The sequence below is a fragment of the Carica papaya genome, chromosome 2 (assembly GCF_054855325.1).
Source record: "Carica papaya isolate Zhongbai chromosome 2, ASM5485532v1, whole genome shotgun sequence".
Taxonomy (NCBI): domain Eukaryota; kingdom Viridiplantae; phylum Streptophyta; class Magnoliopsida; order Brassicales; family Caricaceae; genus Carica; species Carica papaya.
Genome location: NC_142310.1, coordinates 23,681,094 through 23,708,878, shown reverse-complemented (window position 1 = coordinate 23,708,878; position 27,785 = coordinate 23,681,094). Strand labels below are relative to the sequence as shown.

The following is a 27,785-nucleotide window of genomic DNA, read 5'->3' as shown; positions in this document are numbered from 1 at the left end:
CACTGTTTTCCTTTTTACCACGTAAAATTGCACTATTGACCTGTAAAATTTCAATGTTTTTTCTTTTTACCAAGTAAAAATTTCACTGTCGACTTGTGTACGTATTCATTACTGACTATCCGTCGTGCGTACCCGTTTTCCTCTCTCTCCTGTCTTTCTCTGTGTCACCATCTCCATCCTAAAGAAAAAAGAAAATCCCAAAAAAAGTTAGAGAATTATATCTTTAGTTCCTAATTAAATTAGCAAGTAAGATCCTTGTTTAACCATTAACGAATTTATTGATGTTTCAAAATCGGAAAGCTTTCTGTTCAGCTCTTTAACTTCCATCCTTAAAACGAACAAACTTCTCTTTGCTTTCTTCTCTCTTTCTCAACATCTTCGTCTTCTTGTGATTTTTTCTCAGATCTGAGCTCGATGAAGGGCAGGTAATTTGAAGCTGCTCTCTGTTTGAAGTTCAAAGCTCGGACGTCTACGGCAGTGTACTCTCTCAATACTCTCTCTACAGGTGCTTATCCGCTCTTTGGTTGATGAGAAAATGCGGTGAAAGGAAATTGAATTTGTAGTCAGAAATATTTTCATTTCTTTTGGAATTCGACGTAACGGATGACCTCATTCCTGCTTTTTTTCTTGTGTTCTTAGTTGCTGAAAATGAGCACAAATTGGTTTTAGGGGCTGGAGTGTTGATTTTTTTTTTCTTGCCTTTCTTTGGAACCAGAAAGAGCATTATCACTTGTTTTAATAAAGTCTGTTCGCGCCTTTCCTTTTAATTTATGAAATTGCGATAATTACTGATGGGACACACAGCGTTTAGTCCGGAAGTAGCACTTTTTTTTTTAACACTAGGTAATGAATGAAATCTACTGATAAGAACTAATCCCTTTCTGTCCTGTTTGCCTCTCTGCTTCCTTAGTTGCTTGTTTAAATACGTTAGGTTTCTGTTTTGGAATTCGTAATTCCCGAATTGAATATTCGAATGGCCTTGGTGATGTAACAGAAGTTCGTGTAGATCAAAATTTCATTATCTCCTAGCAAAAGAGTCTATGGTCTTTAATTCAAAATTTTGATTTCAGTTGTAGTGAGTGCATTATTCATGGCAAAATCTCGGCAATATTTTTCTCCCCAAGATGCATCGATGTCCCCGACTTCTGCAAGGTCAAGAGACTGGGAAGGTCCATCAAGATGGACTGAGTACTTGGGACCAGATTTAACTTCTTCAGCATCATCTCGGAGCTCTAGAAATGTTGGTCCTGAGGGGCAGGTTCTGAGTTCTGGTGGGTCCAGTAAGGGTTTGAACATACAGTGGGTGGTTCAACTTATTGAAGTTGCAGAAGGCCTCATGGCAAAAATGTACAGATTAAACCAAATCCTGGACTACCCTGATCCTGCTAATCATTTGTTTTCTGAAGCATTTTGGAAAGCAGGTGTTTTCCCAAATCATCCAAAGATATGTTTATTGCTTTCAAAAAAGTTCCCGGAGCACTTTAGCAAATTGCAGCTTGAACGTGTAAGAAATGAAATAATTTAGGTTTGAACATTAAGCATTGCTTTTCATGATAAAATTTAATTTATTTAAACAAAAATTTGATGCAGGTTGATAAGGCTGCTCTGGATGCCTTGCATGATGGGGCAGAAGTTCATTTACAGAACTTGGAGCCATGGGTGCAGGTAAACAGTTCTCTTGCAACCGTACAGGACGATTTAAGATAAACGAAAATCATATTGATGATAATGAACTGAAAGTTTCACTTACTTTCTACTCTGATCCTGTATCCTGCTTGCTCCTTGTGATATTAGTGATTTAGTGCCCGATATTTTCTTCTCTGATTATGATGGCAAATTAAAAAAATTCTAGCATCTTTGGGATTGGTAATTTGATGCGGGTAAGAAATTCTAAGCAATCTGTTTTAATTTACTCATTTACTGACGACATAAGAGTGCTTACTAGGTCTTTGGAAGTAACGTTACGTAAGAAACATAATCACCATTTTCCTAAATCTTTATACGTGACTATTTTCCATAAAATTTATTTATTTTTTTATCCCCCCTTATAGATAATTGCTTATTTCTTAAATGAGCACTAGATTGCACCTACTCTATTTTTCCAAACAATCCCAAACGTTCTTCTATTTTGAATTATTTACAGATCATTTATTTGTTTCATCTTTCTAGTAATTCATTTTTCTTTCCTGGATCAGCTTCTTCTTGATTTGATGGCATTTCGAGAACAAGCCCTTCGACTCATATTGGATCTTAGTAGCACAGTTATTACCTTGTTGGTAAGTCTGGCATCACCTATTAAATCTTTTTCTCTTATTGGGAATGTTGATAACTTAAAAACAAGAATTTTTTAATTTTGAGACTTGTGGGCAGGGCTGTTGACTCTGTTTAAATTTTGGAAATGCGTCAGCATATATAAAATTGATAACTTTTTCTTAATACTTTTCTTGGGCGGAGGAAAGGGAACATTATGGTTAGGTTCCTTTACAACATCTTCAGTAACTTGGAACAATGTTTTACAGCCCCATCAGAACTCGCTTATTCTACATGCATTTATGGATCTCTTTTGTTCGTTTGCCCGAGTAAATCTTTTCTCTGAGAAGGCAAGGTTACTTTCTCTCTCTCTGTCAATCCTGTATTCTTCCATTTCTCTGTCAATCCTCTTTATTGGGAATTGTTATCTTTTCTTAATTATGTACATATGGTGTCATGAATTGTCTATATCAACCTTTTTTGTTCAATATCACTGATGTTATGAAAGTGACCATTCATGACAGATACCCAGGAAACTGATGTTGCAAATGTATAATCTTTTGCATGCCATATCAAGAAATGAGAGAGACTGTGACTTCTATCATCGGTAGGACGAGTATTTGACTCATGAACTTTCTTGTATTGTTCTGCAAACTAAGTTGGTTATAATGAACTTTGAAAAGCATTTGTTTTTCATTACATATTACACTTTTCCTTAAAAGCTTGAAGGTTTCTTTCTCGAAGAAAAAAAAAAGCTTTCAAGTTTATATAGTGATTGTGTATGCTTGAAGGTTTACCGTCATTTTGCTTGAATTAGAGACGGAAAGGTTTTGAAAATGATTCTTGATAATTGAAGTACCTTTTGGGATCTCATTTTTTGTCTCTCGAGATTGGTGTAGATTAGAACATATACTGCTATAAATCTAATCTCACACAGAAGTTGGGGGACAGGTCCAAGCTTCTTGGTTTGTCTTCCCCCTTTATGCTAAAATAGTTTATGGTGGTTTTTGTCGCCCAGGGCATCCTCACTTTTGTATGTTTCTGGCTGTACTTTGATTGCATTTTAACATTTAATATTTTTCTATTTTTCTTTCAGGTTAGTTCAATTCATAGACTCTTATGATCCACCATTGAAAGGGTTACAGGAAGACCTAAATTTTGTCAGCCCCCGTATTGGAGAGGTAAAATCCTTTAGCTCCCCAGCTAATATGATAAACTTTTTTCAGTATTTTCCTGAAAAAAGTTTTCTATATGGTTAGGAAGATTCCTGGATGCTTTAAATTCTTGCATCTCCCCTCTAAAAGAAAGGGAAAAAGAAAAGGAAATACCTCTACCAACATTTTAATCACAAATGTAATTTACTAATTGTTATAAGGATACAACAGTTTATAGTTCCAAATTTTTGTTTCCAGGTCTTGGAGGCTGTTGGTCCCATTATTTTTTTATCTACAGACACAAGGAAGTTGAGAAATGAGGGATTTTTAAGTCCATATCATCCCAGATATCCTGATATACTTACAAATTCTGCTCACCCCATGGTAAATATATAGATACTATTATTTTATTGTGAGAGTTTAAACTCTGAAATGGTTTTGATGTGCCAGTATATATAGATACTATTATCTTATTGTGAGAATTTAAACTCTGAAATGGTTTTGATGTGCCAGTATATATAGATACTATTATCTTATTGCGAGAGTTTAAACTCTGAAATGGTTTTGATGTGCCAAATATACTAATATATATTTTTAGAATCTTGTGTTAATTGTGGTGTTTACTCATATATTTTTTGTCTTTTTTTTTTCTCTTCTTGTAGCGAGCCCAAGATCTTGCAAATGTTACTTCTTATCGGGAGTGGGTGTTACTTGGGTATCTTGTTTGCCCTGATGAGTTGCTTCGTGTCACTAGCATTGATATTGCTCTGGTACAGCAACACAATTCATGATTCTAATTTTCTGTTTTCATGCATTAGATTTACATTAATAAGTATTTTTTTACAAAATACAAGAAAAATGAGAACTTTCAGATAAATGATCAAGTGCGAATTCAATATACTCTTGACCTACTTCTACATTCTCACATGGATTGTACAGATGGCAAGTCCAATGAAGAGTTTGCAAGTGTAGGGTGCTGAAAATTTTATATTTAAGCATCATGCTGTTAGCTAGATGTGCGAAAATTTGTTTAGTATGTCTCTATAAAGTATCCCTTAAATAGTTCTCACAGATGTCTTTATCACATTCAAGTTATTCAGGCTTTTGGATGTGACAAATGGTGGTGCCATAACTTTTTTCTTTTAAGAAGAAAGTGCCACATATCTTGTTAATTACTCAAGTACCTGCATTTTCTTGTAATTAGCTCAAAGCTTAGAGTAATTTTGCATATTTTTCCTGCCTTTGTATCATATCGAGAGTGCTTCTTACAGTTTTCTTTTCCCTCTATTGAACTCCAGGTTGTACTTAAAGAGAATTTAGTTCTTACATTGTTCAGAGATGAGGTCAGTTTATCTTTCTTTTTTTTTTTCAAAAAAAAAAAACCAAAAAATGATCATTTAAGAAAAGGCATACATTTGAGCAGCTGATTAACATGTAATCTTGAACATGCAGTCTATTCTAGTGCATGAGGACTACCAGTTGTATGTTTTACCCCGGATACTAGAATCAAAGAAGATGGCAAAATCTGGACGAATCAAGCAAAAAGATGCTGATCTGGAATATAGTGTGGCTAAGCAAGTCGAGAAAATGATAAGGTATTAAAAATTTTCACATGTTAGTACCACTAATTGAAGCAGTGTTTTGTTTATAATTTTTGTTTTTGAAAGAAAAGAGAAGTAATATTATTTACATAGATACCAAGGGAATATCACCCAAGTATAAAAACTAGTTACAAGTCAATCAAGTGGTCAATGACAATCTCAAGATCCGCCCAATCATTGATGTCATGACCTAATAAAATAGAATCAAAAGTGTGTATCCATCTATCTCTAACATGTGTAAAGTTAGTCTCATTGTTCTCAAAAGCTCTTGCGTTCCTTTCTTTCTACACAACCCAAAAAATGGTTAGTGGAATAAGAAATAAATGCCTATTCTTTTAACAAAAACCTGCCCAGACCCACAATTCACTGCTCACGTTCTCAGCCATAACCCAATTCAGCCCCAGCAGCCCTAAAACAGAACTCCATAAGGTATAAGTCTTCGGGCACTACAACAATAAATGATTACAAGTTTCCTCATCAGATTTGCACAAATGATTACAATTTAATAAATGTTAATAAATTTTCTCATGTATATTACAGAATCTTAATTATTCTAATATATCTGAACTCCTTAGTTTCATGGGACCATTGGCAGTAAGAATGATGTTTCTGAGTTGGTTCATGTGCAGTGAAGTGCATGAACAAGCATTAGTTTTGTGTGATACAATTCACCGGGAGAGGAGAATATTATTAAAGCAAGAAATAGGAAGAATGGTGCTTTTCTTCACTGACCAACCAAGCCTGTTGGCTCCAAATATTCAGGCAAGGCGGCATTTTAACTATCATCAGATATGCTGTTACATAATACCTCTCAAATTCCTTTGTAATCTTCATCACTTTCATGTGCATGCATAATCTATTTGTTATCCAATACCCAAGAGAAATCTTGAGGATATTAAAATACTCCTGACTAATTGTCAACTACTGAAGAGCTACTACATCTTTTGTTGCCAACTCATCCAAAGTGGAAATGCATGTTTTGTTGGCAAAATGTTATGGAAATGGGGCTGAATCTTAGGATTAAATAATGCATTATCTTTGAAACAATTATGAAGAACTGTGAAAAGCTCCTAAACAGTGTCTTGGAAAATCTGGTAAATTCAAGAAAAAATTTCTAAGTTTGCAGTTAGTGTTTTCTAAATTTACGGTATATATTTGCTCAGTGTTGATTGAAGACACTTTTTTAGTTTCGTACTCTCCACCAACATGTTAATTTACCATTTTTATCATTTTGATACACTTTATTATGAGGTTTGGATCAGTTTAGAAGTTTCCCTGTTTCATTGTCACATGCGTTCCTTCTCTAGAGACTCATGTATAAAGCTGATTTGCTGAAACTCCAGCCAGATAAATATCTAACTGCTTTTGATCTTGGTGAACTGTTTTCTTTGATCTTTTTGTCTGTCTTAGTAGAATTAAAAGGAAGAAGTTGAATTGAGAAAACAAGAAATAATGTCTCCTTTTCTCTCATCCTTTTGTTGCCGTTTTAATTTATGGAATCACAAGCATACTAAAGTAATTCCCCTTCCATGCAGTTTTCTCTAATGATTCGATGTTTCCTACAGATGGTATTTTCTGCCTTGGCACTAGCTCAATCTGAGGTCATCTGGTACTTCCAACATGTTGGAATTGCATCATCGAAATCAAGGGCTACTAGAATTATACCAGTTGATATAGTAAGTCAATTAGCCAAGCTCATCTCTTGTCTCACCCCGATGCTGCTTTAGTTTCTCGTCATGGTTGGGTTAATTTTTTGATTCAAGTCCTTAAGCCTACTATTTTAACTTAAAATTCATATGACTTTTCTCTTTTGTAGGATCCAAGTGATCCAACTATTGGGTTCTTGCTAGATGGAATGGATCAACTTTGCTGTCTGGTGCGCAAGTATATTGCAGGTGAGGGGGTAGGAAGGAGTTAAGAATATGCATACCCAAAGAGAGAATGAGGGGGCAACTGCAAGCTTGTGCTCAGAAAAGAGGAGAGATGATGGTCGTTAGAGAAAGAAAGATTATTTATTAAATTGACAGACATATTTCTTTCTTCTATTAAAAATCATGGATTCCCTTCCTAGCACGCCCTCAAAATAAAATGTGTAAGCTCCTGTCTAAGAGAGAAATATACCTCCTCTTTTCCCCGTCAAAAGAGTTTGATGACTAATGGCTGAAAACCATAGAAAACAAGATCCCAGTTACTTTAAGGTTGCTGGTTCCAATGCAAACTCATCTGATGTCTTGATCAATACATGCTCTAGATCATTGTGCTTGTTCGATATTTGTGGAAGGGAAGCATGTGCTCTAATCTAATTACTACCACCAATTGACAGTAAAGTTCTTGTGATACCTGAGCTTTCACTGTTTCTGATATGAGGAAATAGTTAGTTAAACTGTTTACTTATTGATGTGAAACTGGTATGAAGAAGAGGCTACTGAAGAGTTAGAGAAAAGCCAATTTGTGTAACAGATACTAAACTAATAAAATACCTGTATTTTTTTGCTAGTCAAGTTGTATGGACCTTAACCTTTGAGTTACCTTTTTACTTGCTGTTCAGTTGGTAGAGATGAAGTTTTCTTTGTTAATTCACAATAAATTTTACATCTCATGACTGGTTATAGAGAGTTCTTCATGTTTAAATGCAGCAATCCGAGGTTATGCACTATCATATCTCTCTTCATGTGCTGGTAGAATTCGTTTTTTGCTCGGAACTCCTGGAATCGTGGCCCTTGACCTTGATGCAAGCTTGAAAGGACTTCTCCAAAAAATTGTACTGCATCTTGAAAACATACCCAAACCACAGGGTGAAAACATTTCCGCTATTACGTGCGATCTATCAGTAAGAAATTTGTTTAATGTATTGTCATATATGTACATTAGCTGCCTTGGTGAAGGTTTCTAAGATCTGAACTGAATGCATGGTGGTTATACATGTCGTTATATCACAATGATATTAGTGTTGGCCACCTTAATGGCACAGAAGTTTCTGGTTCATGATACTGGTTCATTATTCATAATTTTAAAAGGTTGTCAATCAACTGACACCTACCTTCGGAGGCTGGCTTTTTAAAATTGAAATTTTTATTTGTTTATTTTCTGTGTATTTACTTTCATGCAACATGGTGTCTACATTTTTTTTCGCAGCATAACTACGATTGAAGAGTTAATGATGCATGAAAGTTGTGATGGGGGCAATTGATTTTAACCGATGTCTTCTTCTGTTAGTTTCTTATACATGATTTGTCTGCACTCACTAGTGCATGTATGTGCACTTCCATTTCTTTCTCTATCATTGTTATTTCATTTTTTATATTCCTATTTTACTTGGTTGCTCTTATTATCGAAACTTGCTTATTATTTATGGTTTGAGGATTTTGTGGGTGAGTTTTTCTAAGATTGAAAACCCTGCAAGGAGAGATTTGGGATAAGCATCTTTACTCACTAATAGATTTTCCCTTATCTTGAATGACCTTGTCATCCGTGTGCACTAAGTTTGCTTTTGAAGATATTACACCAAATCTCGTTCTTAATAAGTTAGGCCTAGTTGTTTTTCTTTTTTTCTTTAGTCTCATGTTTGTTTTTAGTGGGTTAACCCCTTCATTCTTGTTCTTATAGATCTAATCTATATTGGCTTATGTATTAGTATATTCTTGAATAAATTGTGATTTATGATTGTTACTCAGGATTTCCGAAAGGATTGGTTGTCAATTTTGATGATTGTTACATCTGCTCGTTCATCTATAAACATAAGGCACCTGGAAAAAGCTACTGTCTCAACTGGGAAGGAAGGGTTACTGTCTGAAGGAAATTCTGCATACAATTGGTCCAGGTGAACTCTTCTACTTCAATTTGTCATCTGAGAACTGTGGATTATGATTGCATTAACTTCTCTAAACTATATTTGCCCAAATCAATCTGCATTTACAATGACAGAGAAATGCGTTTACATTATATCAGCAGCACACCTTGAAGTACGTATCATTTAGTTTAATCGGTAAAAGCCTCTTTTAGTGTATGACTAAGGATAAAACACTTCACACCCGAATGGAAAGGGAGGAGAATGAAGAGGGTTATCTCCCATTGCACGTGTCATGGACTAAAAAATAAGGACCTTGAAGAAAGGTGAAAAATTGAGTTAGAAATTTATATGAAGTTTAGGTGGTGAATCTTACGCAGCCTTGATTTGTCCTAGTGTCTTCTCTTATACTTGAGGGATAAGTTATGGTGATGTGAAGATAAAGAGAGCTTGAACACATTATTTAGAGAAAGTTTATTAAGAGTGGAGATCTTGATCTCAATAATAAAAAAAGTAACTAAATGGGGCCCGCTTATCTATGACCACTTTTACCAGTGGAAATGAAAGTCTAGGAGCACTCAATGGTGAGGTGTCTCTAAATGGGGTATCTGAGGCCAGTGATAATATTCTGTAATATTAAAAAGAAAATTTTCAATTCATCCCTGATCCTCACATGTAGATGGTGATAATCCCTAATTTAATATAAATGTTTCCTCACCACATAAATAAATTGTCATTTACCTAAAATAATTTAAATATCAAGAATTAGCTTATTTACGATATTTTTAAGCATATTGGCCTAAATGTACATTGTTGAGGATAAGACGAACTTTACTCTTTGGTAGGAGAAAAGTGTTAGGCATGCATGGTAAAGCATAATCAGTTTTAACTTTGAGTCAATTCTCAATAGGAAAGAAAAAAAGAAAAGCATTTGATGTACATACAAAAGCCTGAAACCACTTTGTCACCTCTAATGCAATCTATTTGTGTATAACCATGTAAGGTGTATTGTCCGTGTGTTATTCTAATATGATATCTGCTCTTACAGTGCAGTCTTGAAATGCAGTTCATTTAAAATTCATTTAAATATTGAATTCATGCAAGCATCAAAGTTTGATGAACGAAATCTCACTGAGCACTTGGCTAAAGCAAAGATACTGCAGTAAAATATCTTAATATATTTCAGATGCGTTGATGAACTGGAGTCTCAATTATCGAAACATGGAAGTCTTAAAAAGCTTTATTTCTATCACCAGCACCTTACTGCGGTATGCTTCCCTTACCCCTTGCCATCTAATCTTTACTTTAGGATATCTTAAACATATCTGTCATTCTCATATGAGTTGCTGTAAAAGGTTTTTAGAAACACTATGTTTGGACCAGAAGGGCGTCCTCAGCATTGTTGTGCATGGCTTGGTGTTGCTAGTAGTTTCCCGGAATGCGCTTCTCCAATTGTTCCAGAAGAGGTAAGTCAGGAACTACATCCTTTTTTCTAAGATGAAAGAAGTACTATGAATAGAAAAAGAAAAGAAGAAAGTAGAAGTGAAGAGGATAAGACATCCTTAACTGGTCTCCAAGCAGAATGAGGGGAAAAAAGAAAAGAAAAACAAAGGAAAACTCAATACAAAACTGCAACAGAGTCCTTAATAACAAGGTCAAAGAGACACCTCTAAAACATCTATGAACCTTGGCCCAAAGAGAAGGCAAGAAAGTCATCCTGTCTGAAAGAGGAAGACAATCTTTGAAGATTTAGAATGCCAAAAAGGATTGGCTGCTGGAATAATATAGTAATGTTTGCTTCTAACTAGCAAAATGCCAGTTACATGTTTAGATGCTTTCTTGTTATATTAGATAATATGAAAAGCGACTTCATGAAAGAAAACGTGCATACTACTGGAAGTGAAATTGTTGTTGTTTTTCTCAATTTTGCAACTTGAGAAATAATGCTATTTCTTTGTTAACTAATCATTTGGTATTTTACTTTATTGGAGTTATGGTTTGTTACAGTTGTGTTGTTTTACTAGTTTGACAGATCCACGTGAGAATTAGTTTCACCCTTCCGCTGATTTTAGGGATCTAGAGCACATACGATACCCACGAAAATGAAGAAAAACCCAGACGCTCCTTGAGCTATTCTGGTCTTAGTGGGTTAGGAATTAAACTAGGAAATTGGATTAATTGGGAATTATATATTTCCATTATTAGGAAGTCAGATGAATACAGAATTTATGTCTAATGCTGTTTAGGAATGAGAGCATCTGTGAATAGGAAAATTTGCCTAGGGCTGTGCATTAATAAGATCATCAGAGATCAAACAGTATTACTTCATTCTAGAGATTGATAGGTTCTAATGATCCCTAAATCCTCAAGTTCTAAGATAGCTAGAAGGAATGAAGTCTGGTAAAGAAGCCGCAAATTTGTGACAAGACTTCATGTTGAATCGACCAGTAAAGAGATCCCAGTCATTGGTCTCATAACAGATTAGTAGAAGAGCTGGATGCTGCAGCTGGTTTGATTACATTCCAGCAATAGTTCGAAGGGTTAACGAAGATGTACCAAGATGATTTTAGGAACAACAAAATACTTCCTTTTGAAAGGGTGTATCATAGAAGAAAATAAAAAATAAAATTATGTGTAATTAGATACTAATAATGGTAGACTGTCTTATGTGCAAAATATTGTTTGTAAGCATTAAAATATGTATTACGGGTGAGTAACTGTAGGATGGGATTATTTTATGGGAGAATAAGTCTTGATACAAACAAGAGAGGTAGTTTGGGCAATTTTGGAAATTTAATTCCCAAAACAACTGCTTCTGTAATTGTTTTTTTTTTAATAAAAGAACATTTCTATTCTTTACATTTTCCTATAATCGCATCATACATCTTACATACTGAAAACCATCTGTATGTATATATATCATCAAAGCTATCCCTAATTTAAATCAACCCAAGATAACTTCAAAATGTCTTTTCAACCACCAAGAACACAACCCATTTTCTAATTTGTTCTTTTCTTTTTCTTTTCAAAAATTTCCTTTTCTTTGAACACGATAGTTTTCTATTCTTCAAAAAAGAAAAAATTTTCAAAAAAATTACCTATACCCCACAGCTAATCATCTTATTGTACTAATTCAATGATTCTTGTCTCTGCAACCTCATCTCCTCGTTGAACTTCTTTATAAAAGCCTCTACTCTCCGGCTCAACTCGTCTCAACTCAGAGATGGCCCTTTCCTCAGCTTCACCGGCGACGGTGTCCTCGGTTCCGGCGACTGGTAGTTAGTTCGATTCTCGAACGCCACAAATTTCTTCACCTGATGCAGATTCGCCTCCCCCACATTTAGATGACGGCCGTGATTCTCCCACGTGTCCGATTTCTTCAGGTGCCTTGTCAATGGCATGGCCCTCCCCTTTGTTATCGCCTTCCATGTGTTCTCTAGCGTTTCGTTCCGTTTCGACTTCGCCATTCTCAGTACTGCTCTTCCTCTTTCAGGACTGACTTTAATCGGTTTCCGGTGACTGAATCTCGAAGAAGCCAGTGGTTTCTCCATCGACCAAGGATACTCTGATTGATTATCTGAGAAAAGAATCCTTCTCGGCAGGGTCCATGTGAACTTCGAGATCACAAGCTCATCTCCACTATCTCCAACAGAGCCATCCACCACCACAATCTTCTCTTCCTCCGTCTCCGCCTCTGCACGTACAGTACTCTCCATCTCAGAAACCTTAGCCTTTGCTTGCTTCTCCTCATTAACAACCATTATCGGCTCCACTAAGCAGAATATCAAATTTGAATTCACGGAGACCATCATTGTTGGAGGATGATCAACCCGTTGGATCTAGCTCGGCTAATCGATATGATCTTCTTCCTCGTGATTGCTGTGGTGGAACCTGGAGGATATAGCGATTGAGATGATGATACTGTTGATGACGACGTAAAGATAAGGAGGCTTCAACCAGGAAAGCTAGGAGTTCCATATTCCAGGAGCTCGAGAAACAGAGAAATCCAAGAGTAATGGAACAAAGACCTTGAGGAACAGAGTTAAGATTAACACTCCGGTGGAGATAACCAGAGCCTTGAAGGACAGAATCCAAGTAGTTGAAGACACCATGGTTTTTGTGTTTAAGGTAATAATTACTTCACAAATGGTGATTATCACTTAATTAACGAGCTTAATCAGGGTGATTAAGTGGGTGGCTTCAGAGAGAGAGAATGGGAGAAGGTGGTGAGACAAGTGGATATTGGGTAAACGAAGGTTGTCTTTTTTAAGACAGATTATATAGAATGAAGAATTCTATTCAAATATTGGGTACTTTCCTAATCGAGAGATTGTAGAGTTCTCTCTTAATGAGTTCTTAAACTAGATTAAAGATAAGCAAGGGAGGAAAAATTCAAGATCCCCAGAAAGATCCTACTGATTTCTATGTTTATAGACTCATAACAGATTCATAAGTAGGGACTGTAACAGAAGACTAAACCCATGACTATAATATGCGGAGAGTGAAAAAGAATGGAAGCAAAGCAAAAGGAGCTGACTATGCAGCTTGACCTTCTATCCAAGAATTCTCTGGTGTCAAACTTGATGACCTTGCAAGCTCCAAAGGGTAGTAGTAACTGCAGAAACTAGAGGCAGGAGCATGCAACTGAGATAGCCGAAGGTAAGGATATGTTCTTTTGTACTCAAAACTTGATTTTCACAGGTTTCACGGCCAAACAAATTCACTCGGTTGGCTAAACTAGTGTGAGCATTTTCTTCGAGACTAGTGGACACCAAAAGCGATTAAAGTTAGCCTTGATTCTATCCATTTGCAAGATAGTTTACAATTCTAGTTCCTCAAGTTGGAATAAGGACCTCCTGAGATGAGATTTGGCACCTTCAAACAGAACTATAACTTTTACTTTGAACGCCTCATTTGCAGCAATAAGCTCATGGAATTATCAAACTTAAGAACAAGAGTTCAAGATCTTTGTCAGTGACTTAAATAGAACTCATCACTGTGGAAGTCAAGTTCCAAAACTTGTGGGACCCACCTGTTACCATGATAATACGGAACTTAGGATCAATTAACACGATTAAGAACCCCACATATAACATCAGTATTCAGTATCATAAAACTTTCAACAAACGCTCCCTACTTGACCTACATTCAAATATGTGAATGTCAACCAAGGTAATTGAGATAGTTAAAATTGATTAAAAAATCACAAGTATGGACTTGATAAGTTAGAAATCAATTCGAAAGAAAATTGATAAAACACCACAAGAATTTAGTTTGATAAGTTAAATCAATTCTCACTCAACAAGAAGGTTGACGAAACCTAACTAGTTGAAAACTAAAATTTCATAATTTTATTATTCTCAAACTTGAATGATTACAATTGTGAATTGAAAACTTAGTTATAGAGTATGTCATGTGCATTACAAAGAAATAAATCTGCTAAATTAATGGTAAAAAATTACATGAAAATTAAATCACATTGAATGAAAAAATAATGAAAATTAAGAAAACTTTGAATAAGATCTTATCTCTTTAAAAGCGAATATTTTAATCAATTGTAGAGAAATTGGGGGAAATAAATATGGTAAATTATGGCTTGTCATTAAAAGAGTAAAAATGTTATCCATATCTTTCCTAAACCGTGGGATTAGTTCTTTAAGGAATGAGATTGAATTTCCTCTTCCTTTAAGATATCATATGGTTTAGGAAGAAATTTTTCCTCTTGGCTAATTCTCCCTTTAAATAAATTTTTTTCCCTTTCCTTGCTCACATCACTTGAGCTTTGCAAGATTGTACGACTGCAGGACAGTGAGAAAGTGTCCTGAGTTTCCTCTAGTAAGTGCCTCAATATTGGTCCATCTACCGGTCACCTTTTGTCAAACATTTGAGCACCTTTGAGATGGAGGAAAGGTGGAAGAAGAGATGTTTAATTATAATGAGATATTTCTTGGCAGGTACTTTTTACAAGTTGTTTTAACTAGAACGTGAAGATAATTTGTTAACTGAGTCTGCAATTACTGCCACGTACCAACAGACATAGACAACCAAATATCTCATTCTACTCTATGATGGGAGAGCCACAAAAGCTATGGAGGTACATGATAAGTGATTCAGTGAGACCCTTTTAATCTTGATAAACTTGGAAAATACTCTGCCTCGTGGACCAAACCTTGGTATCTTGTGTAGCCCTTTGTTATGGATGCAAATATGGAAGGCGAAGTAAGAATAGGAAATTGACGTTCAATTAAATATGAAATCCTAATTAGTATTAGGTTTCTAAGTAATATATAAATTTTTTATTAGTATTTGATTTTTAAATAGTGTAGAATTTTCAATATTTTAGTAAAGTATTCGTAATTAGATTTAGATTCCAAATTAAATTAACATTTATAAATAAAAAATTGTAATCTTTATATAAAGGGATGCTTGTTATTGATAAAATAAATTAGAATATTATTTTAAAGTACGAAATTGAAGTTTTCTCTAACGAAGTCCAAGGTAACACCTCCCCTTGATGAGCTGTAATATATTTTTACAAAATGGTCCGCTTAAGAAATCGCAACAAGGAGAAAGATTATGGAACCGAAAATTTCAGATAACCACCCAGTGACAAGATTTTGGTCTCGGGAACAGAACAAATTGCTATCAGAGTTTAACATAATGGGCAACTCAGGAATAATGGAAGATCTACGATTGATGGTAAAGGAAGCTCTTGCTGCAAACGAAGCACGGATGACTGAATTCGAAAGACACTTAGGCAGTCAGCTGCAGGAGTTATCCTCACAATTCAAGAAGATCTTGGCTGGAATTGGTCAGAACATGCGAACAGTTTCGGAATAAACTGTCAGTAGTCATAACTCGCAAGAACAATCATCCCAACCATTTCACACTGGAAATCGTTCGGAAGACATAAACCATCACCCAAGTAATGTGGTTGTTCCTTGCTACACTAAATTAGATTTTTCAACCTTCGACAGTTCTGAGGATCTTCTGATTTGGTTATATTGCTGTGAGAAATTCTTTACCTATCAATACTCACCGGAAGAAGATGAGGTGGAATTGACTGCCTTACACATGTTCGGTGAAGCACAAGTTTGGTATCATCAATTAGAATCCGAACAACGCACAATCAAGTGGGCTGGATTCAAGGAATATTGCTTGCTAAGTTTTGAACCACCAGCCAGAAGCAACCCATTTGGGGTGCTGGTGAACTTGAAACAAACAAGGTCAGTTGAGGAATATCAGAGGCAGTTTCAGGAAAAATTGGCACGGGCAAATAGATTTGTTTGAGTTGATCAACATGTAAGTTTGTTCACAGTAGGATTAATAGATTCCTTCCGTTTAGAGATCGAAATGTAATCACCCACCACTCTTATGCATGCAATGAGTATGCTCAGAGTTTTTGAAAGGAAACAATAGTTGTGCACGATGACCGAACACAATTATAGTGATCATTCTCAGTTCGTTTTCAAAAAACACCAATTCCACAAGGCAGTAACATTACGACACAATCTGGCAATGTTCATCTCCATTTATAAAGAATTAATAAAGGCAGAGATGATAGAAAGAAGGTTAAAAGGGTTGTGTTATAACTGTAATGAGCCGTTTGTTTCAGGTCACCAATATAAACGACTATTCTGGCTCGAGATTGAATGTGATACTAGACAATAAGAAAAGACCAACGAGACAGGTATATCCACATTTCAAGCTTGAGGACAAGCTTGAAAACCAGGAGGGAGTAATGTAATACTAATTAAGATTCCAACTATTTAGAAATCTAATACTAATTAGGATTCCATATTTAATTGAACGACAATTTTCTATTCTTACTGCGCTTTCTATATTTGCATTCATAATACCCTTCCTTCGAACCAAAGATATTCCTGAGAATAACGGTAGCCAACAGAGAAAGGATCCACATACTAGGTGTGTGCTGCGGTATGCTTTTAGTACATGACAAGCTTGGATCTTTTTTGTGCTGCCTCTTAACATGTTTAATTTGGTATTCATAGTCAAATTGGCTCAAAATTCTCTTATGCTTTCCATGCTAAAATTGAAGGTCAATAGTAGTGGTTAATCGAAGCTTAGTTGACCTACTTCACTAATATATAGGAGGGAAACACGGTAATTGAATTTAGTCTTGTCAATTACTAAATTTGCCTACAACAATTCATTTGACAAGTCAACTTGTAAGAATCTTTTTGAGATTGTTCATAGGTCTTCCTCTTGCACACTTATTGACCTTTTTCTATTATCTCTTGGTACTAAAATTTTTTAGAATGTCAAATCTTTTGCCGAACATATTCTTGATTTAAATGTCGAGATTAGGTGAAATGTGTTGCTTTAAGTAATGTGGATTATAAACTAGTGGCAGATGAAATCACAAAACCATAGAATTTCACGTAGTTATTAGTTATGATTTGTATGTCTAGAAACATATCTTGAAAGTTCCATAGAAAACTTATATGCCAAGCTCTTGCCCGTTACCCATTTATTTGATATGTTGGACCAATAAATACTTGCTTGGTTTGTTAACTCAATAAATATTAATTATGTTTTCTATGTGGAAGATTTAACATTTTTGAGGAGCTTTTGAGCTTCCTTCTTTGGCTTCAAGTAGTAATACAGAAAGCAGTTGGTAAGGTTTTTTTCTTGTTGCAACCAACGAAGGACTTAAACTGTCATTGGAGGCATCATTTGTCAGTTCCCTAAAGGTGGTACTTGTTATCTAGTTGAATGGCATTGACATCCAGATTATGATACTATTGAGACTTATGAGGACGAATTTCGTGAATGTGATCTAGATTTCTTGAAACGGAGTCTACTTCGTCTAAGTCAAGCTCTTTTCTAATGGGGGGATGATTTAGAACTAGTAAAGAAAAGAAGAGTTGGGGAAAATTTATACAAAATGGAATAGGAAGATTTATGTTGTGTTTGGTTCTTAAAACATTTTTTAATTTACAATTTCAAGAAGAGAAATTAAAATAGTTTTCATTTTAAAGAAACAAAAATGAGAACAAATTTAGATAATGTATTTGCTAGTTAAAAGTGGAAAATTGTTTTCTATAAATAAAGATCCATTAAACCTCGAAAACATTTTTTAAGGTTTTCTAATATTTTTGTTTTCATTTTCAAATACAAAAAGTTTCATGTTTCTAAAAACAAATGTATTTTCTATTCCGTATAGATTTTCAAAGAAAATGAAAATAGAATATAGTAAGAGTTTTCAAGAACCAACGGACAATGTTCCTTTGTTGTTCTTTTCTAGTGTTTAATTAGTTTTCTTATTTATGTTAGAATATTATATAATATTCTCTAACATAATAGTATGATTATATTTTTAAATATGTGAGCTTAATTAAGAAGAAATTTATTAGAGTAATTTGTATTGTTTACTATATATAAATCTATTTACATGTATATATATCTTTACTTTTGTTTTAATAAAATATAAGAAAATATTCAGTATTCTTTTCTTTAATTCTTACATGCTATCAGAGTTAGGGGTTAGGGTTAGGTAGTTGGGGTTGGGATTTTAGGAGTCAAATTTCATTAGACTAAAAGAAAGGTTAACAACTCGTTCCCGACACCGGAGGAAGTTGATCAACAATCTCCGGTCAGTTCAGAGTGCAGCCATCATGGTGATTTACACGGGAGAAGCCAAAACGTTGATTTGCGCAGCAGATTGAGGCTGTGTGCGTCGGGTTTGCTGGAGGAGTGTATCTCTGTGCGGTTTGCTTTCCCGTTTGAGGCTAGAAGTAATAGAAGGGCTCGGTCAACCGACTATGTGCACGAAACCAGAAGGCCGAAGAAAGAAACGGCGTGGCGGAGCAGATCGCACGACAGGAAGCGATTCTTTGCTCTTCGGCCCAATTTCGGCTATTTCTGCAAGCATCATTCCAGATTAGGGCCAACATTGAAGTTCTATGGTTTTTAGCCGAAAGGAGGCTGTTTGGTAGTTTCAAATTGCAGCGTGGGTAACTCTGGCGGCAGTGCGTGGTTCTCCGGCGGCGGCACAGATCTCCGGTGGTTGACAATGAGGTTCTAGTAGGGTTGTTGATACCCGCACGTGAAGAGGTACTCTGTTTTCTCAAATTTTCTGGTATATTTATAGTGTTTTTGGTGCATCTCTAGTAATTGTATTCAGTTATTTTTGGGTAAAAATTTGTGAATATTCTCGGGTTATGAATGAGTGATAACAAGTTTTTAGTAAGTGAGATAGTCCCGATCATGTCAAAGATCACTGAGTATAAATTAAATGGCACAAATTATCTGAAGTGGAGCAAAACTATTAGAGTTTATCTACACAGTATTAATAAGGATGATCACTTGACTCAAAACCTTCCCACTGATGGAAGTAGACAAATCTGGCTAAGAGATGATGCACAGTTGTTTCTGCGGATCAGAAATTCGATTGACAGTGAGGTAATAGGTTTAATTAATCGCTGTGAGTTTGTTAAAGAACTGATGAATTATTTAGAATTTCTGTATCCAGGCAAAGGAAATATGTCCCGCATGTATGACGTTTGTAAAGCTTTCTGTCGTGCTAAGAAGGAGGGCAAATCTCTCATGATCTACTTTATGGAATTTAAAAAGACATATGAGTTTAATGTACTTTTGCCTTTCAATGCTAATATCGAGGTACAACAAATACACAGAGAGCAGATGGCCATAATGAGTTTCTTGGCTGGTCTTCCGTATAAATTTGAGATTGCTAAATGTCAAATCGTATCTAGTTCCGAGATCACATCTTTTCAGGAAGTTTTCAATAGAGTATTGCGCACAGACTGTTACACCTAATCAGCATACTAATGTTTTTATTAAAAGAGGAAGAAGAAATAATAACATGGGAGGAAACAAAGCAATGGATAGTCGGTATAATGATTCAAGTAATATTGTTTGTTATTACTGTTATGAGCAAGGATATACTTTTGCAAGAAATTATAGAATCAAAATTAGAGAACACAAACTGCAAATATTGCTACTGCTGCTACTACTAGCTCCTCTTCTGAGAAAACTATTATGGTTTTAGCCGAAAAGTATGCAAGGTTCTCTCTGTTTTAAGAATTTTTGAAAGACCCACACCCGCCACTATGTCTGCTGAATCAGGTAAAAGATATCTTATCTCCTTATCAAACCAATGGGTAATTGATTCTAGTATTACAGATCCAATGACAGGTAACTCTAAGATCTTCTCTAGCTTTCGATCACACAGAGCATCATCTTCTGTAATTATTGCTGATGGGTCAACCTATAGTATTGAGGATTCTGGGACTATAAACCCAACTCCCGCCATTACTCTGACCTCTGTTTTGAGTATACTCAAACTTGCTTTCAATTTGATTTCTGTAAGTAGAATTATCAAAGATTTTAATTGTTGTATGTCATTCTTTCCTGATCATTGTCTTTTTCAGGATCTTATGACGAAGTAGATTATTGGTAAAGGACATGTATCAGAAGGTCTCTATATTCTTGATAATTGGGCGCCTCGATTAGTTGTCTGCTGTAGTATTATCTCTCCATTTGAAGTACATTGTCAGTTGGGGCATTCATCTCTCACGGTGTTAAAGAAGTTGTGACCTTAGTTTCATGATATATTTTCATTAGATTGTGAGTCATGTCAGTTTACAAAACATCATCGTAGCTCGTCAAGTCTAAGAATTAATAAACGAACTGAGTCTACTTTTGAATTAGTTTACTCTAATATTTGGGGTCCATGTCCTATTATGTCTAAAATAGGGTTTAAGTATTTTGTCACTGTTTTTGATATTTTTCTCGAATGACCTGAATATACTTTATGAAAAATTATTCTGAAATATTTGTTCATTTGTGTATTTTTCATGCGGAAATCAAAACTTAATTAAATATTTTTGTGCATGTGCTAAGAAGTGATAATGTTCAAGAATATATGTTAAACTCATTTCAAAATTATATAACTCAACATAGGATTCTTCATCAGTTCTCTTGTGTTGATACACCATCTCAAAATGGGGTTACTGGGAGAAAGAACAGATATTTACCTAAGACTACTCGAGCCCTCTTGTTTCAAACAGAAGTTCCTAAGCAATTCTAGGCTGATGTTGTATCCACTGCCTATTTCCTGATTAATTGTCTACCGTCTGCAGTACTCGAATGTGATATTCCTTATAGTATTCTTTTTCCAAACAAGACATTGTTTTCGGTACAGCTGCGGATATTTGGTAGTACGTGTTATGTTCGAGATATTCGACCAAAGATTACTAAATTGGATCCCAAAGTCTTGAAGTGTCTTTTTGGATATTCTTGCCTGCAAAAGGGATATCGTGTTACTCTTAAGATCTCAACAAATATCTAGTGTCAACAGATGTAGTCTTTTTAGAGAGTGTACCGTTTTTCTCCTCACAATCTAATTTTACAAATTAGGTAAGGACGATGAGTGATTCATTTATAAATTCCAGAATAGTACCTCTACAGAGCAACCAGATAATGGTATTTTTTCTGATGTGTCTTCTGAACAAACTGATGATGGTATGCCTCCAACTCAAGAACAACCGCCCATTATTCATGTTTATTCCAAAAGACAATAGACTAATGATACATGTCTTGTACCAGCTTCATCATCTAATTCTTCCACCCATGATGTTGATCTTACCATCAGTTTTTGTAAAAGTACACATCAATGCACCATTCCTCATTCTACTTATCTTATTGCTAATTTCATTTCATATGATCATTTGTCTCCTTCGTTTAGCTCTTTAATTGTTTTTATAGATTCCACTTCCATATCCAAGACAGTTAAGGATGCTCTGAATCACCCTGATTGGCGTAATGTCATGCTTGAAGAGATAAATGCTATTGATGATAATCATACTTGGGATCTGGTAAATTCTCCCAAAGAAAAAAATGTTGTTGGGTACAAATGGGTATTTGCAGTTAAAGTGAATCCAGATGGCTCTGTGGCGAGACTTAAAGTTCGATTGGTAGCAAAAGGTTATGCTCAGACTTATAGGGTGGATTATTCTGATACATTATCTCCAGTGACAAAACGTACATTTGTCTGTTCATTCATATCTATTGCAGCCTCCAGAGACTAGCCCTTGCACCAACTAGACATTAAAAATGCATTTCATCATGGTGATCTCTTAAAAGTATATATGGAGCAACTACCTGGGTTTGTTGCTCAGGGGGAGTACGGGAAAGTTTATCATTTGAAAAAATCCTTATATGGTTTGAAGCAGAATTCCCGTGCGTGATTTTACAAGTTTAGTGAGATAGTATGTGAATTCGGATTAAGAAAGAATAAGTGTGATCATTCAGTTTTCTATATACAATCAACAATTGGTATTATACTTCTTGTTGTTTATGTTGATGATATTGTGATTACAGGAGATGACCATGCAGGAAGATTCTCTCTCAAGTTATTTCTGCATACCAATTTCAATATCAAAGACTTAGGACAACTAAACTATTTATTGGAGGTTAAAGTAACAAGAAGTAAGGAAGGAATTTTGTTATCTCAGAGGAAGTATGTACTTGATCTACTTGCAGAAACAGGAAAAGTAGGAGCTAAGCCATGCAATATTCCTATGGTACAAAATGTACATCTTACAAAAGATGATGATGATCCCCTTTATGATCCAGAAAAATGCAAGTGACTTGTTGGGAAATTGAATTACCTCACTGTGACTCATACAAATATTGCATATCATGTCAGTATTGCAAGTCAATTTATGTCTGCACCTACAGTTAAACATTGGGAGGTTCTGGAACAGATTCTGTGCTACTTTAAAGATGTTTCGGGACTCAGCATAATGTTTAGAAATCACGGATATACTCACATTGAATGTTTTATAGATGCTGATTGGGCTGGATTAAAGATTGATAAGAGGTCTGCTACTGGTTATTGTATTTTTGTTGATGGAAATCTCGTATAATGAAAAAGTAAGAAGTAAACAGTTGTATTTCACTCAAGTACAGAGTTTGAATATAGAGTTATGGCCCAGTTCACATGTCAAGTCTTATGGATACATCATCTTTTAGAAAAAGTGGGTTTGAATCCCACATCTCCTGTAAAACTTCGGTGCGATAATCAAGTTGTCCATATTGCTTCAAATTCTGTGTATCATGAGAGAACCAAACATATCGAAGTTAATTGGCATTTCATATGAGAAAAGATTTAGGAAAACTTTGTATCTATTGGCTATGTGAAAATAGGAAAACTTTGTGATATATTCACAAAACCTATGAATGAAACACAAATTGAGTATTTTCGGAATAAGCTGGACATGATTAATATTTATGCTTCAGTTTGAGGTGGAGTGTTAGAATATTATATAATTTTGTCTAACATAATAGTATGATTATATTTTTAAATATGTAAGCTTAATTAGGAATAAATTTATTAGGGTAATTTATGTTGTTTACCACATATGAATTTGTCTATATGTATATATATCTCTACTTTTGTTTCAATAAAATATAAGAAAATATTTGGTATTCTTTTTCCTAATTCTTACAAGAAGATACCCAAGAACTAGACCTCAAAGATCCTATTTCAATTTTTTATTTAAACAAAAGTTATGGTACCTAAATATATTGTCTTGCTTAATTTTTTGGTAGATTGTTTATATGATTAGTATATAAATAATAAGATATTAGTTTAATTATTAAGATATGAGATCTCTATTTTTGGTTTTTTGCTGCTTTTTCTCTAAGTAGCTTGTTCAAGCTCTCCTTGTCCTGTCTGAATTTGTAAACAAAAAGTTTTGCTTATGGTGGATAGGTAAATATATAGGTAAACAGAGGCATCAACCAAATCATTTCAAAAAGGTTTAGAATGCCTTTATTCTAGAGATTGCTGAGCTCTCTCTGACGAGCCATAAATTCCAAAGTTTCAAGATAGGTAAAAAGGGAAGGAAGTCTGTTAAATAAGGCACAGATGTGTTGCAAGACTTCAGATGACAACATCCTAATCATGTGACCCTAACAGATTGCTTATCTGGGTGACCTGTTAGATAAAATATATAATTCTATCCATTATTTCTGACAATATCTAAATTTAAATCCTCCTCAAACTGGCCTTTATTTTTTCCTTCCATCAGAATGAGGAAAGAACAATGGTGCAAATTCACAGTTTTTACCTTGTGTATCATGTGAGCAGGTAACAAAGATTGGGCGAGATGCAGTTCTATATGTTGAATCTCTTATTGAATCCATCATGGGAGGATTGGAGGGATTAATCAATATTCTTGATTCTGATGGTGGATTTGGTGCCTTGGAGACTCAGGTTAATTTTTTAGTTACTGTTAGCATCAATACATACTTTTGAAGGCAACTGTAAAACTTATTACTAGAGACATTTCAGCTTCTTCCTGAGCAAGCAGCTTCTTATCTGAATAATGCATCAAGAGTTCCAGTCCCATCAGGGAAATCTCCCAAGGGGGTTGGTGGTTTTCCTTTGCCTGGCCATGAAAGCTATCCTGAAAATAACAATTCCATCAAAATGTAAGTTAACTCAGTTGTATACATGATGTGTGCATAACTTCTTTCCTTGAACAATCAAGAACAGATTTGATTAATAGGTCTTTTCCATAATTGCAGGTTAGAAGCTGCAATGCAGAGACTGACCAACTTATGTTCACTTTTGAATGATATGGAGCCTATATGTGTTCTAAACCATGTATTTGTTCTGAGGGAGGTGAGTCATACTGATTTCTTTTTATTATCAAAGCATACATGTTGCTTTCTAGCTTATCACGGCCCTTTAAAATTTTTGCTTTTAGAAGATACATTCCTTATAAATTTATAAATCTTCATTTTCAAAGGACTTTTATATGTCATCTGCTTATTCTTTTTATCTATCAAATACTGTGAATCTAGAATATCTTGAAATTTCTTCTTTTGCTTTATCTACTCATTCTTCTTTCTAGGATGCATGCCAATTACTGTATTGTTCACTTGTGTTTCACATATGATGTGCAGTACATGAGAGAATGTATCCTTGGGAACTTCAGGAGAAGATTGCTTGCAGTATTGAAAACTGATAATGATCTTCAACGACCTTCTGTCCTTGAGTCACTCATTCACAGACACATGAGAGTAGTCCATCTGGCAGAGCAGCATATTAGTATGGATTTAACCCAGGGTATTCGAGAAGTTCTACTAACTGAGGCTTTCTCAGGACCTGTTTCTTCTTTGCACTTGTTTGAAAAATCAACGGAGCAACTTAGTGGATCTGCAGCAGAAGTTGTGTGCAACTGGTACATTGAAAACATTGTCAAAGATGTATCAGGTGCTGGAATCCTATTTACTCCAATGCATGAATGCTTCAAGAGCACAAGGCCTGTTGGTGGGTATTTTGCTGAGTCAGTCACTGATCTCAGAGAACTGCAGGCATTTGTTCGTATTTTTGGCGGCTACGGAGCTGACAGGCTGGACAAAATGATGAAAGAACACACTGCTGCTCTCTTAAATTGCATTGACACATCATTGCGCTCAAACCGGGAGGTGCTAGAGGCAGTTGTTGGCAGCATGCACTCTGGTGACAGAATGGAACGAGATGCTTGCTTGAAGCAGATTGTGGATTTGGATACAGTAATAGGATTTTGTGTTGAGGCAGGGCAGGCATTGGCTTTTGATCATCTTTTAGCCGAAGCTACTGGAGCAGTGCTTGAAGAACATTTGCCCTTGATACATTCACTACTTGCCGGGGTAGTTAAACATATACCAGAAGAAATGCCTGAAAAAAATGAAATCAGGAGGATTAAGGGAGTTGCTAACAGTGTAGTCCTGGCTGGCAATCATGATTCAGAATGGGTGAGATCAATTTTGGAAGAGGTGGGTGGTGCAAACAATGGTTCGTGGAGCTTGTTACCTTATTTATTTGCCACCTTCATGACATCCAATATATGGAACACTACTGGCTTCAATGTTGAAACTGGGGGCTTCAACAACAATATCCACTGTTTGGCGAGGTAGGTAAATTTACTCAACAGACAAGGAGGGGGCTTGATTTTGGGTTTTATTGTCCTCACTGTCTCTTTCTCTACGTATATTTTTAATCTTAAATTATTTGGAAGGACATACCTGAAGAGCAATTGAGAGGTAAATGGGCATGAACCCGTTTCCAAGAGGTGCCTTGAGAAAGTCTTTTGCCACATTGGCTAGCTTTCTCTGGAAATTGCTTTCTTTTAGTGCAAGAGGGGGGAAGTTCATCCAAATTTGAGCTTTTTATTCGTTGTACATGCTGAAGGAAAATGTCCCTGTAATCTGTTTGTTCATTGCAAGGATCTGGCTGATATGTGCATGTGCCTAATATGTGCACCATTCAAGGGAGATGTCCCACATTTTTGCATCTTTTACCTTTTAGCCTATGAAATTCTAGGAGATATTGCTCCCATAAATAGTGGATTTGTTCCAATTATCTTTTCTATTGACTGAATGTTAGAGCATTAAATAAGGAGCAGCCAACTTTCTGGATTGAAGCTTGATAAGCTGTAAATTGGTGTAAATACTTTGAATGCTTGTGAATGTTTTATGCATTTTGGTTCTTTAGATTGTTCAATTTTGAGTTTAATTTTGTTAGATTTATCAGTTTTGTTGTGTGAAATGTTGCATTATTGAGGAAACAAATCTTTATTGGCACCTTAACAATCTAATTTTGTTTGCAGGTGCATCGATGCTGTGATTGCAGGAAGTGAGTATGTCCGCTTGGAACGGGAGCATCAGCAGCGGCAATCTCTGTCAAATGGCCATGGTGATGAAAATTTGGATCTTGAGATACAGACTCGTTTATCTGCCGAGGCAAGCATAAAATCAGCTATGCAACTCTTCATCAAATTCTCCACAGGGATTGTACTAGATTCATGGGGTGAAGCTAACAGGTAAATTAAATATTCATGGTATTTTATTACCGTTAATTAACTTTGGAGATTGCATTTTTAAAAAAATATCAATCTCCTTGGCACAAAGATCTTTTGTTAGTATTCAGATTAGTTTTGAATGTAAGTATTGGGTTTTTATGATATGTGTTTTAAGACTTAAGGATGGTCTTGGTGCATTTTTAATATCTACATGTTATTGCTCAAGTTAATTGTCTATAATTATTAGTAGTTCATGTTAATCCAAATCTAGTACATATCTATTGATCACCTTCTACTGTTACCTGCAGATCTCATCTTGTAGCTAAGCTTATTTTCCTAGATCAAGTCTCTGAGATTTCACAGTATCTTCCAAGATCCTCTCTTGAACCTTATATTCCTTATGCTATTCTTCGTTCGATTTATAGCCAGTACTATTCAAACTCTCCATCCATGTCACTGGCATTACTGGCTGCATCACCCCACTATTCACCTGCTGTATCATTAGCGCACTTGTCTCCTGTGATGAAGCAGGCCCGTGGTGACTCAACTCCTCAATATGGTGCCAATGACTCTGGTTTCTTTAAGGGAACATCATCTCATAGTCAGGATCACCTTTACAATACTGATAGTGGAAGCCTAAGGAGCGGTGATAGCAAACACCGGAATCTTCGGAGATCTGGGCCTTTAGATTACAGTTCAAGCCGCAAATCTAAGTTTGTGGAAGGCTCAACTTCAAACAGCACAGGACCCAGTCCGCTGCCAAGATTTGCAGTATCAAGATCTGGTCCGATATCATATAAATGAAAGATGGTCAGCACCAAAATGAAGGTAGTAAATAATATTATTGTCTGATTAACTATTCATAGCAGAATAACGATTAGAAGGTTAGTCAAAAAAATTTTCCTACAAAAAATGTAAATTTAGATAATCACATACCTTATGGAACCATGTAAGTTCACATGCCAGTAGTTTTTCTTAGTTTATGGAGGTTGTGCACTAGAGCTAGATTTCCCATTTTAGATGCTTGGCCTGAAGTTACACTATTCCCTATTTAATTGATTCGTCGTGTGAAATGCTCTATGAGGCCCTAAATTTAACTTGGAGATACCCTTCCTTTCGTGCAATACATGTGTCAGGAACTAATCTTCTTAAA

General features: G+C 35.4%; 1 protein-coding gene and 1 pseudogene across 2 annotated transcripts; one reads left to right on the top strand and one right to left on the bottom strand.

The window, feature by feature from the left end:
• The first annotated feature begins 98 nt into the window (after positions 1 to 98).
• On the top strand, positions 99 to 27,785 carry GRL (transcription activator). 2 transcript variants are annotated; one of them, XM_088213759.1, is made up of 25 exons: positions 99 to 246; positions 404 to 505; positions 1,071 to 1,504; positions 1,591 to 1,665; positions 2,196 to 2,276; positions 2,520 to 2,600; positions 2,775 to 2,857; positions 3,347 to 3,431; positions 3,663 to 3,788; positions 4,067 to 4,174; positions 4,703 to 4,747; positions 4,857 to 4,999; positions 5,635 to 5,767; positions 6,571 to 6,681; positions 6,822 to 6,900; positions 7,642 to 7,835; positions 8,680 to 8,825; positions 9,979 to 10,060; positions 10,148 to 10,258; positions 23,932 to 24,057; positions 24,136 to 24,275; positions 24,372 to 24,468; positions 24,753 to 25,744; positions 26,441 to 26,653; positions 26,941 to 27,785. In XM_088213759.1, exons 3-25 carry the CDS (start codon positions 1,091 to 1,093, stop codon positions 27,434 to 27,436), a joined length of 4,161 nt encoding a protein of 1,386 aa, XP_088069885.1. In that variant the 5' UTR covers positions 99 to 246; positions 404 to 505; positions 1,071 to 1,090; the 3' UTR covers positions 27,437 to 27,785. The 2 variants fall into 2 exon arrangements, with proteins under 2 accessions (XP_088069885.1, XP_088069886.1); XM_088213760.1 differs by lacking the exons at positions 99 to 246; positions 10,148 to 10,258 and having other exon boundaries at positions 260 to 505.
• On the bottom strand, positions 11,921 to 12,553 carry LOC148268868 (uncharacterized; annotated as a pseudogene).

Coding starts and splice junctions, on each gene's coding strand:
- GRL (XM_088213759.1), top strand. CDS start 1,091: ATGGCAAAATCTCGGCAATATTTTTCTCCCCAAGATGCATCGATGTCC. Junction 10,259..23,931: donor CTCCAATTGTTCCAGAAGAG/GTAAGTCAGGAA, acceptor TCATGTGAGCAG/GTAACAAAGATTGGGCGAGA. Junction 25,745..26,440: donor AATATCCACTGTTTGGCGAG/GTAGGTAAATTT, acceptor TTTTGTTTGCAG/GTGCATCGATGCTGTGATTG.